This window comes from Suricata suricatta, chromosome 3 (assembly GCF_006229205.1).
Source record: "Suricata suricatta isolate VVHF042 chromosome 3, meerkat_22Aug2017_6uvM2_HiC, whole genome shotgun sequence".
NCBI classification, from domain to species: Eukaryota; Metazoa; Chordata; class Mammalia; order Carnivora; family Herpestidae; genus Suricata; species Suricata suricatta.
The window spans coordinates 126,708,194-126,720,592 of record NC_043702.1 but is presented as its reverse complement, the minus strand read 5'-3'; the positions used below and the strand labels follow the sequence as shown (position 1 = coordinate 126,720,592).

Here is a 12,399-nt window from a genome sequence, read left to right as displayed (position 1 = left end):
TATTCTCTCTGCTCTCTCTATCCCCTCTGCCTATTTCCTTCCTTCCTACCTCCTTCCCTTTCCTTCCCTCCTTCCTCTTTCCCTCCCTCCTATCTATCTATCTTTCCCTCCCTCCTATCTTATCTATCTATCTATCTGTCTGTCTGTCTGTCTGTCTCTATTCCCCCTCTCCCTCCCAGGCAATGGGTTTTGAGCTCTCTACAAGGATGCTTATCACCAGACATGCCTACCAAAAGCTTTCAGGCGCCATTTCTAGGTGCCACTGCTAGGTGGAAAGCTGCACGTGATCAAAACGCAGAATTTGAAATGCTCTTTTCTGCAACAGAAGCGGTCTCCGCCTTCACTGGGAGAGCTAGCGTGAAGGGCTTGTCCAGTGAGGCTGACCATGCAGAGTTCACTGACTTGCTTAGGTATAGGTTACGTCCTGGAAGAAATGCCCAAACACCCAGTCAAGTCAAGGCCAGAGCCAGCCCAACAGCAGGACCAAAGGGAAAACCCCATGAGTGCTGATGTGTCTCAGGGAAGAAGAGGAAGGGGTGAGGAGAGAAGCTCAAAGTTTGGGAGTTCCCCGTGCTTAGGAGAGATTCTGCGTCAACTGTGGGTATTGTGTGAGGAAAAGGCTAATAAAAGATTGGTAATAGTTCTAGCACATGGGTTGCATGTGTGTTTTGCCGGCTGCCGTTTCCATCACCGTGGGGCTAGTCTGCGGCCCGGCCTGTGTCCTGCTGGAGGCGATGGATCCCGGCTGGTTCCCTTGCTTCCCAGCGATTTGCTCCTGAATCTAGGCAGCCTACGGCTGCCCACACGGGAGGACCGTCTTCAGGGTCTTGATTTGTCAGAATGAAGACATTAACAAACGCTTTCCTGACTTCTGATTCTGCTGACTTTCCCAAACTAACCAGCAGTGACCGGGCTGTCCACTTCAGGACAGAGAATATTGGAGCCACGCCTCTGAGTTAGAGTCAAGAGAGTAGAAAGCTTCCCTCCAGCTGCAGGGTTCCACCTTCTGCCCCACATCCGCCCTGATGCTGTCCGTGGGCGACTCCCGAGCCTTGTGCCCTCTCTCCACAAAACTCCGTCTGCTCGGTAACGGCACCCACTTCTGAGGGAGGCAGCGCTTTTGCCCCACAAGCAGGGAGAAGCCGAGGTGGAAATGTATTTGACGTTCACCCACCTCCCAGCCCCAGCCCTGAAAACCCAACGAGATTTGCTCTGCTTAGATGTCTCTCCTTCCCTGTCCCCAGAGATTGGTCTGCTTTGCTCCTGTGATTCAGGACCTGTCCAACAGTTCCTCCAAGGATTATGTTTCCCCTAATGAGGAGGGGGAACATCTCCTCTATGCCCCGAGCCGGTAAGGACATGAGTGGCAGCTGCTGGGACCACGTCTCCACCATGTGCATTCGCCTTTTGAGAGAATAAAGCTTGAGGGGTGAAAAACAAAGCAAAGAGAGGAGAGGGACAATTTGAGGGGTTTGGTGCCCTGTTTCCAGGCACCCCCAAGGCGATTTAAACCTGGATGTAAGCCTCAGTGACGGGCCGTTTTGGTGAGGCCAGTTCCGTTTTCTTCCTTGGACTGTCTACCCGGATACAGCGGCCTTCCTCTCTCAGCTGGTCGCAGATGACTCAGCCCCAAAGTGGTTTTAGGGCTTTCAGGTCTAGCTCTTGATCATGTTACCCCTCTGCCTTTACCTGGATGGCTCCTCCCCCCTATGGCTGCCCCCCCTTACCCCCCCGTAGCACTCACAGGTACCAAGGATGCCCAGGACGAGTGCTGGGCTACCACGCTGCCGCTGAGCTGATCTCCTGTAACCCCATTCCTCTTCCCGTTTACTCCATTCTCTTCTATTTGTCTGGACGTGTGTTTCTTCAGGAAGGCCACAGATTCCTTTGAGAGCAAGAATCTCTTTATCCCAACTCCTATTGCCTAGTATCACAGTTCACACACAATAGGCCTTCCATAAATGTTTGCTAAATAAATCAAATAGAAGAATTCCCATCTCTCTGATTTCTCTCACCGTTTCACACATGCTCGCTCTCCCCCCTCTCCCTTTTATTTAATCTCAGCACGGTATAGTCCCTGTCCTGTGAAGTGACTGCTGGGTGAGAGGTGGGGCGGCGGACTTTGGTGTTCCCATACTCATCATTACCTCCTCTCCAGGCAACTCACATACATGTACAATCCGAATTCAAGCCTGGTATTGCACTGCGTTGGCAAGACACTTGTTCCTAGATAGAAATTTGGGAACCTTCTTATTAGAGTATTTGTATTTGATTCAGGTAACTGCTAAATTTAACGTATTTAGCCAGTTCTTGTGGGACACTCAGTAAATGCCAGAACACTGTTCTGAACACTTTAGCTATGTTACATAGCTCCTCCTCATAACAACCTTGCCATATAGATCCGATCATTACCATCCACCTTACTTTACAGGCGAGGAAATGGGGACACGGAATGATTAAGGGACTCGCTCAGGATCACAACGGTGATCCATGGCTAAGCTGGAATTTGAAGTAGGCAGTCTGGCTTCCAGAACCCACCTCCTAATCGCTGTACCCCGCTGCCTCTCATTGTGATCTGGGCAAGCTCTCCCCTGCACATCTGCGCCGTTGGATTCTGAGTTGTCTTTCTCAATCTCAAGGCCCCTCGAGAGCGGAAAGGCTCTTTGATCTGACCTACCTAGCAACATGCTGATGTGTGCTTAATCAGCGGGCTCATTGATTTATTACCTATGGCTCGAATACAGGTTTATTTATGTTATTTTTACGCAGTTAATTGTTCACATTGTAATCAATGCCAGTCCTAAAATTTGGCTCCTCAAAATATATTTTCAAACAACCTAGGAACCATGCCAAGAATTAACTCTAATTACACATTGTACCAGTTTCAAGCACTAGAGATGACTCAAAGGCAAAATGTGTGTTATTTAAAATTATTAAACTGATAGTAAATAAAATGCGATTTTGTCCAACAGAGAAAGTTACGTGTCTCTCTCTCTCTTTTTGTATTGCCCTTTCTAGGTGTCAAGGATCATGTGGGGCTTTCTCCCCCTCGTGATTTCTAGACTTTTTCTTGAATTAACGCATAATTTCTAGCAGCTCAGAAGCCACCACTCGCTGTTCAGCAAAAAAGAATCATATTCAAACCCCTCTCTGGGGGTTCACCTCCAATGAACAGAACAAACATGAAAGACACGTGGAGAGAGCTGTTGATTTGATGCAGGGGTTATTCATAATACAATGCGGAGTACTTTTTGGAGCCAATTCTAGTTGCTTCAGGGTATTTCTAAACTGAATTCCAAGAATAAAGTGTTTATAAATAGTAAGCATAAAAAGGAATGCTTTCATACCAGCCGCTTCCGGATGCAGCCCCAGTGGCTCCCTTTGCAGATACTGACTCCTTTGGCTAGTTAACTGGTTAACTAGTTGACTTACGTGGGTGGTGCTCAACCCCCTATCAGACCCAACATCGTGTTTTATCACAAATATTTTTAACCCCTTTCAATGAGAGAGAACAAATATATTTAACGCCTTACGTGAAATTCCCAAGTAATAAAATCTATATACGCAAGACTTCAAAAATAAATATCATACCTTAACAATGTTTAAAAGAGAAATAAAGTAATTTACAATGATATAGTAACCTTTAATGCGTAAATGCTGTGGTAGTATTGCAGTAGGAGAATAAATAACGTCGACAGACACTTGCACCTAATGTAGATTCGCCGTCATGTGAGAAGTAAAGTAGCACATGATACGCAATCTGTGTGTCAGAGCAGTGTCACCTGATCCAGAGGTGCGGTATTGGTGATTCGAAGGTCATGAGTGGCATTGCAGACAATGATACAATTTTCCATATGTATGAACAGATCTTGGTAAAATGTCTAAGTTATAATGTATAGTCTTCCCTCAATTTACATGGTAGTTATACACCCAGAAAATTTGTCACAGACTAAAAGCATTATAAGCTGCTTTGGGCTTATATGTAAATGGAGTTAGCATCTTGGCGCAGGTCACGACAGGCAAGTTTTAACCTATGTAAATGTGCAGTGAGACATTCTGTAGCTTGTAGGACATACGGGAATGCTTTGTTTCACGGAGCTATCTTGAGTGCTGTCCGACTCTAGCCTTTCTAGTCCAGCCCTCTAAATGCCAGCAGTGTCCTCCAATCATTGTGTTTTTGAAGAGCAACCATAAATGTCCCCAAATGCACTCTATTGGGTGATAGCACCCACCCTGACAACCACAGGGTTAGTTCCAGCATTAGATTTAGCCCCAAATCATAATGTCATGTTATGCTGCTGACTTTTCCTAGTTGTTGAAAACCAAAGGCACATCTACAGCAAAACCTCAATCGTTGGGTTCCAGTGGTGTATGATATCGAGTACCCAACACAATCCCAGGCTTTCCTAAGTCTAGCTCAAATAATTTTTGGGCTAGACATGTGGGTTAGTCAAAAGATGTATATACTATTTGAATAAAATAGTTTTGTTACTTTCAATTACAAGTGACAGAACCTAGAAGCTCAGAAGGGAAACTTGTATTAAGAATCATTGAAAAATGACCACTTCAATTGTTTCTGTTTGGAAGAATGGCAGTAAAAGGTTTGAAAACATCTGGAACCTGTCAAAGACCCAGAATCTTCGTGTCATTTTGAGGAGGGAAAGGGAACGTGTTGAGGACCCTGGATTAGCTATGGCTTTGGCCTAAGAGGTTTGCTTAATCTTCACAGAGGTCTGAAGTCAGCTGTTACAAGCTCTGTTTTTACCAAAGAGGAAGTTAGACTCAACAAGGCAAATGACTTGCCCACAGCAAGCTAGCAGCAGAACCCACAACTGTCTGATTCCAAAGGCTTCATCTTTCCCAAGAAATCAGGCTGACCCTCTTTTTTTTTTAAGTGAGGCAAAGTTAAGTGTCAGTTAAATCTACATTGGAAGGACCGTGAATTACTGCCATGTGAGGTCCTCCTTAATATGATTTCACTGCCTCTGTAGCTGTGGTTGTCATCTCTGTTCCCTTGCACTTTCCTAGCGGCTCCGTGATTTTTATGTTGATCCTGTTCTTGGTCTGGCTCCAGCATTCAGGGTCTTGCAAGAGCTCCCATCAGTGGGATTCTTGAGGGCAGGGTCGAGGTGCTCCATGTCTTTGGGTCTCCAGCACCCAGCATGGTGCCTGGCACGAAGTAGATGTTCAGACAGTGTTTGTGGAGTTGACTTTAATTGAATGATGTTTCTCCTTTTAGGCCTTGGCCTTACACGATATTTCAGCGGGGCTTTGACCTGGTTTTGGGAGAACAACCTTCTGATAAAATATTCAGGTAAGTGGCTGTCCAGGGACTTGCTATATGTATGCCTCCAAGCCTCATGTCCCACTTCCCACTGAACTTTCTTTCCTAGAGATAAAGTAGAAAACGGGAAACACATTTAGCTGTTCTGTCCTCTCCGTTACAAAAGCGCTGGCCCCATACTCATGCCCGGTGACAACGTGGAAAACTCTTGAGGGCAGACAATCCTGTTTGGGTCCTGGCTTCCTTCCTTGCCTGCTCTGTGAACCCCAGTAATTAACCTCTGGGAGCCTGCAGTTTCTGCATTCATTAAATGGGGCTACGTTATTTGCCTGGTTCTATTGTGGGGAGGAATGTATGAGATAACGCAGGGGAAGCCCCTGGCACAGAGTAGGCAATTAATGTCAGTTTCTGCCTCTCCCTTTTGCATCTAATTTGCACCTTTTTCATCAAGTCTTGTTCAAAATCTGTCCCGCCCCTGCCTTCTCCTTTTCTCAGCTCTACTTCATTATTATTTTTCTTTTATCTACCACCCTCCTAATCAAATTGGATATTTCTAGCCCCTCCCAAATTCCTACCTACATACCTGGGAATAGCACATGCTAGAAAAGTCAACCAGCAGAGGAAGAGTTTGGGTGCCACCGCGAGCTGTTGGATGTTCATGAAGTTTAATTCACACCAGGCTTTAGCTGGAACATGAGTTTATCTCTGAACTAAGATCTTAGGCCTTTATTTTGTCTTTGTGTCCTTCATTTAATGCATATTTGCTGATTACTGGCAGAGTACCTGAAATAGCCTGTGGCCTGGCAGTATGAGCCTGAATACATGTCCCTCTACGTGCATGCCTTCTGACAGAGGAAGTAGATAGTCCTGCCAGAAGGTCCGATGTTAGAGGATGCATTAAGCTAGTGCAGGGCACTATGGGAGAAATGGCGGGCTGTGGGGCAAATGGAAAGCTTGTTTCCTTTTCAGTGTACCCCTATGGAGTGCTGTGTCTTCATATTCTCCTCCCCCTTTCCGGGCCCTTCCCCAGACCCTCCCTGTCAGCGCAGCCTGGCCTAGGTGTGAATTTTGCTCCTGCATTTACCCCCTAGAGCGATTCCTCTGCCCCAGCTCCTTCTCCTTGCTGGCTCCAGACGGCCTGGGTTTGGCCCCTGCAGTGTTGTCTGAAGGTAGGCTCCTAGCAAGAGTGCAGATTTACACAACTACTTCCTCACAGGGCCTTCCCTTGCCCTTTTCCCTCCTGAGTGTCCTTCAGGGGAGACCGGGTCACGTTCGTGGCATTGGCCACAGGCTGCTTTTGAGGATTTGCGCCACACGAGATGTCAGCTCTATTCCTTAGACCATGACTTGGGCATTTAAACTTTTCAACAAGGATTTATTATTTGGCTGACTTTTTTTTTTTCTCTCTTTTTCTACCACTGGTCTGCTGAAACCTTCGAAGGGTGATAAAGATAAGGCAGATGGAGAGCCTGGCGGAGTTCTGCTGATTAATGTGGATAAGTTTCCTCTCCCCTAAAAGTCAGAAACCAACACTTTGAAAAACAGGGGCCTTAATGAAATTGCTGCGAGAGCAGACCCTGTACAATGCCTGTACTTCCATTCCCACAAGTACCATTTATTCTTTTCAGGCATGCTAGCTGCCAACCACACTTGATACCCACGTGCTGCAGAGACATCAGTTGAATGGTTTGACCCTTGCAGTTATTTCAGAGCCAGTGGCGTAGTCAGTCATGTTGGCCCCTCACATGACAATAACTCGCCTCTCCGATAAGAGCAACGGGACATGATTCACCTACTTTAGGTATTAAGAACTTTAATCTAAACCACTCTGGGATCAGAGTAAACCAACTGCCAGTGGCTACTCTGGAAAATTCTGTGACCTGGACTGTAATCTCTTGAAGAAGCTAAGGACAATTTACTTGCCATTTGTTCACCTATGATTTAGTATCCCAACGAATTCCAAGCCACTGCACATTCCTGACATTTGAATCGCTCCACATTTGAATGCCAGTGGACAAGGCTGTTGTATAAGTTGCTTTTCTCCTATGGAAACTTCCTTTTTTTTTTTTTTTAGTTTATTTATTTTGAGAGAGAGAGAGAGCAGGAAGAGCAGAGAGAGAGAGAGAAAGAGAGAATTCCAAGCAGGCTCTGAAGTACACAGTTTGATGTGGGGGTTTGAACTCATGAACCATGAGATCATTACCTGAGCCAAAACCAAGTGTCAGATGCTTAACCGACTGAGCCACCAGGTGCCCCAGAACCTTCTGTTCTTGGTCAATCTATTCCCTACCTGATCCAGTCCCTGGCAACTTGAACACTTCTCACTCTACACTTCTGCTCATCTTCTTTCCTCTAGTGGGAATATATATTCTTCTCCGATTATAAAAAACTATCCATTTCCATGGTCTGGGATGTATCTCAGTTAAGCACAATTATCTACTGAGCACTACCCCTGCGGGGCACTGGTTTAGATGCTGTAGATAGGACTGAGCAAACATGAATGACATGGTCCCTGACTTCAAGAAATTTACAATCCCATCCAAGAACTGTTCTCCAACCCTGATCTTCCAGGAGAATGCCAGCATGCTTCATGCCAATGATCTGACCCAGGACCAACCAATTAATTTGAAAAGTTCAGGGACATGGGATCAGGCCACGAGTTTTTTAAAAGCATTGTGGTAATTCTTTTTTTTTTTTTTATAATAGTTCATTGTCAAATTTGTTTCCATATAACACCCAGTGCTTCTCCCCACAAGTGCCCCCCACCACGACCATCACCCCAAAAGCATCATGGTAATTCTAATCTCTACCCAGGACTGAGAAACACTGCTCTAAACCTTCTCCAAATCCACAATGACTTTTCCCCCTCCAGACATCTATAACATATTGACTGTAATATTTATTTGTCAATTATTTTATCTCATGTTTAGTTTTAGTTGCCTGTTTATTTCAATGAAATGATTGTCTGCTTGAGGGACAGCCTATATGGCTTTCAATATTTAACATCTACTATACGATTTTGAACACAGTAGGTCTCCAACAAATATCTGTACCTGATCATTTCAGGTATTTCCTAAGGCCTTGAAATCAGATTAATAAAAGACCTTGATATCCAATCTAATCTTGGTAATTTGCAATTCCAATGAATCTGGGAAGGGCCCAAGCTAGACTCAGAGGGTCCGAGGAAGCTAAACTGAGTCTTTTCAGCAAACCCAGTGTAGTGCCATTGTGGTGAGGATCACGCCATTCTGCTAGACCCTCTGGTGGCGAGATTGATGCAGACCAGATTTCTCTCTCAGAGATCCTCCTCCCAAGTGTGTACCTGTGTCACTGGGAACAGCACCTCATCCTGGAATGGCCTGCCCTGGGGAAGAGTGGAGATGCCAGGCCAAGAGCTAGCCATCAGTTTCCCCCACATCCTGTTTCATGCCAAGCCACAATGAGAGGACAGGCTTATTATGCCCAGTGCTCTCTGGCAAGGGCTCGCCTCTGAACAGAAGTTTCAAGTGCTAGTTCAACAGTGTCGTGTGCCTGACTCAGCCTCCAGCTGAGCCATCAACTGCGGTGGCCACCACCAGCTGTCATGAGAGAAGGCTCAACTTGGGAAAACATTCCAGATGCTCTCCCAATTCCTCTTTGGTGGCTTTCTGAAGTCATTCCTGCCAAATCGACATGAATGAGGGACAGATGAGATTTCAGGACACAGCTTTTTCTCTGACAGTTTGTTCTATATTTGGTTTTTGGAGTCACTCCGTAAATTTTGCAGAGAAAAGAAAACTTTAGAATTTCATAGGCATGAGCCAGTACAGGCTGGAAAGCTGCTGTGAGCTGCTCTTGAGTATCAGATGAACCCCCAGCTTTCCCACTTATGGAGAGGTGACCTTGGGGAGGTGGCCAAACTCCTTAAAATGTTAGTCAACAAATGAGGAAAGTGGGGCCAAGTGACCACCCTGAGAAGACAGTCGTGAGGACACCTGGAGCAGCGTATGGAGCACGTGCCTTGTTGAGAGCTCTCATTGGAGGTTGGCCTCAGCCACCTCTGCCTTCGCTTCCTCTCCAGGGTTTCCCCTTGGCCCTACCAGAGATCGAAGAGTACACTCTTCTTCTTGTTAATGTGGTACAGTGTTGTGTCTCAGAAACTCCAGTGCCCTTTGGAGGTCCCCCACAATACGAAACCCACATCCATCTTGACCACTAAATCCATTCGGACCTAGAGGTTGACCCATATCCTGCTCTAAATAAAGGGTGATCATCACCATCACTTCTCCCTGAAGTTTAACAATGGAGATCATATCCACCCTGAATACTAGGGAACATAACTGAATCTCCTTATTGATCAGTCCATAAATATTTATGGAGTGACCTCCTTGGGCCAAAAATTTCTGGTAGGCAGTGCAGATACAAAGATGGCAGTGAAAAGTCCCCTGCCATGCAAGAGAGCATGTTCTTCTGAGTGATGATGGACACAGAAGGTGGGCACAAGTCCCCATCTCCAGGGGCAGCCAGGAACCGTGTGTGTGTGCACAGAAGAGCATCCCTTGTTCAGCCTGAGGTTGAGCGTGCAGGTCCTGGAGGGCCTTCTGGAAGGGGTGGGGATTTTAACTGAGTCTTAACATGGCTGGAATCCAGCAAAGAAAGGGAAGCAAATTCAGAAAGGATTCTTAAGAACAAAGGCAAAGAGATGAGGAAATTAAAGTGTCTTTAGAGATGACAGTCCGATTGCGTGGTAGAAGCACAAAATGTGAGGCAGGGTTTGGGGAAAGAAGCAGCTGAAGAAGGGGGATGGGAATGACCTCTTTGGAGATGTGCACTCTGCTCCGTAGGTCCAGGGTGCTGTTGAAAAGTTTTGGTTGGGGAGAGAGGTGACTTCCTGTTCCCCTCTTGAGTTGTTGCTGAATGCAGAGGAAAAGGGACATGGAACTCTCTCTTCCAAAAGAAAAATTAACTGTCAGAAATATGCTAGAACTGCCAACTGTTTCCGAAAATCTGTTTCATAAATTATAAGCTACAGGTCCCAGATTTGTTGCTCTGCATCAGTGCAAACTTGTAATTTTATAACCAAAATAGAAAACAAAAATTCACCTCTATGTCCAAATTAACAAATAAACTGCTTCCTCCCTGGTACCATTCAAACTTGGATATGTTCTCTCTGAAACAATAGCTTATTTATAATATTAGTGGGGTCCTGACCCTCGCCTGCGTGTTGTCACGTCGCCTCAAGTGCGTCCGTTCTGAAAGGCGGCATCAGTGCACCACCTTGCATATTGTTGCCTTCGAACCCACTTCGTCTTTTAATCTCAGATTCCGGGCACTTAGGGGCAATCATTTGCCCTAATCTGCTCCTTAATCTTGCCAGATGAGGGTGTGTGTGTGTGTGTGTGTGTGTGTGTGTGTGTGTGTGTGTGTGTAAGGACTGGCATGCCTTCAATTTTGCCAGCTGCTTCACAGAAGAATGAATTGGCAGGTGTCCTCTTCCATCCCCTGCTAACTGGTCCCCCTCACCTGGGTCAGACCCTCCCTGCATCCTGCACAGACCCAGCCCCAACTCTTGCCTTCTGTCCACATGGATGGGAAGAGTTGAATGTGTCCTTCAGAGCAAGAAACATCTCTGATATTTCAGCGCTGCTTAATGTAGAGATTCGCCCAGCAGGTCAGAGAATAGGGGACCGAGAGTGAGGTTGGGAATGAGGGGACAATCTCCTAAATCCTGGCCACGTCCCACTTGCTTGGTGGTTTTGCCTTTCTGCTGGGCACCCGCTTCACTTCTGTCAGCTGTTCTAGCACCCAGGGCCACCTGTCCTTCAGCAAGTGGGTGAAAATCGTGCGAGCCTGGGTCAGTGGGCATCCTCTGTGGCCAGCATCCCAGAGGGCCACGTTTCTCATAAAAGATTGGAAGCCATCCATCTGGTTTCCTAGCATCATCTCAAGCAACCCCAGGGAGTGGAGAAGGGAGCTTGTGGGTTAAGGGAGACGAGTGAGCAGGATTCTGAAGTGGGACTCTGTGACCAGCACGCTGATGGAGCCAGGGCTGGGTTCTGTTTAATTGTATGAATTCTTCAATTGTTCCTCCCTCCACATTAAGTTGGAAGGGGCTGCCAAACTGCCACCGCCTCGTGAAATCCCACCCACACTGGCTTTTATCCCATAGACTATTTTTGACTGTGAACACGGGGTGTTTGAATGCCTTTGAAATAAAATGAATGAATAAATAAACAAATAATCTTTCATGGTTTCCTTAAGCTCTCCCTTGAAATGCTGATTGATTCTTCTATTCCTTTTAGCCCTTATTATAAGAATTAAAAAAAAAAAGGCAATCTCCCCTGTCTCCTGAGGGTTACCGCCATTAGCTCAGGGTGTGGTAGGAGTGCGGAGAATACATCCAGGCTTGTCCTGTTCTTCCTCTACTCTTATCCCTTGGGCTGCTGCCTTCCTTCCTTTCTGTGTGCATCACACAACAACCTGAAAAGGGAAAGCTTCTGTCTTCTTTTGCCTTGAAGGGTTCTCTCCACAGAGAGGAGCCGACGTTACCACTGTGGGTGTGCAGTCCGAGGGCTGGGGACGGTGGGAGGCCAGTCTCTTCAATTAAAATGCTTCTAATTATATCTGACTTCGGGTTGAGGAAGCCCAGCTTTACATCTGAAGGAAACTGGAATTCGATTTCTTAGGGCTTGATAAAAACCACTTCCAACAGCTGGTGAGTGGGCGCCATAATCCGTTCCCCCAACTGGCTGGACACGTGCGCGTCATCTATCCATGGAATGGTGGCCAGCTCCCTTTTCTGAAGAGGCGGCGAGGGCTGAGAAGGAAGGCCAGGGCCTCTGGCGGGGCGGTTACTCCCCCAGCTGTAACCACCTGGTGTTGGGTGTCCCTGCAGATTCACCTACACCCTTGGGGAGGGCATGTGGTTGCCCCTCAGCAAGAGTTTTGTGATCCCACCAGCTGAACTGGCCATCAACCCTTCAGCGAAGTGCAAGACGGACATGACAGTGATGGAGGATGCCGTGGAGGTCAGGTGAGTTGGGCCCGGGTGCCGGGGCCACGTTTGGCTTGGGGCACTGAGGGAGGAACTACCTGCAGGTGCAAGGAGCTAGGAAAGGCATCACGACGAGCTGAAA

General features: G+C 46.7%; 1 protein-coding gene across 3 annotated transcripts in view; it reads left to right on the top strand.

Moving 5' to 3' along the window:
• The window catches only part of ASTN1 (astrotactin 1), a 298,956-nt gene that overhangs the window by 188,976 nt on the left and 97,581 nt on the right, over positions 1-12,399 (top strand). For all 3 annotated transcript variants that reach the window (XM_029935125.1, XM_029935123.1, XM_029935124.1), the window contains exons 9-10: positions 5,240-5,314; positions 12,159-12,296. In XM_029935125.1, coding sequence (XP_029790985.1) covers positions 5,240-5,314; positions 12,159-12,296 — 213 coding nt within the window. The remainder of the gene's footprint in view (positions 1-5,239; positions 5,315-12,158; positions 12,297-12,399) is intronic.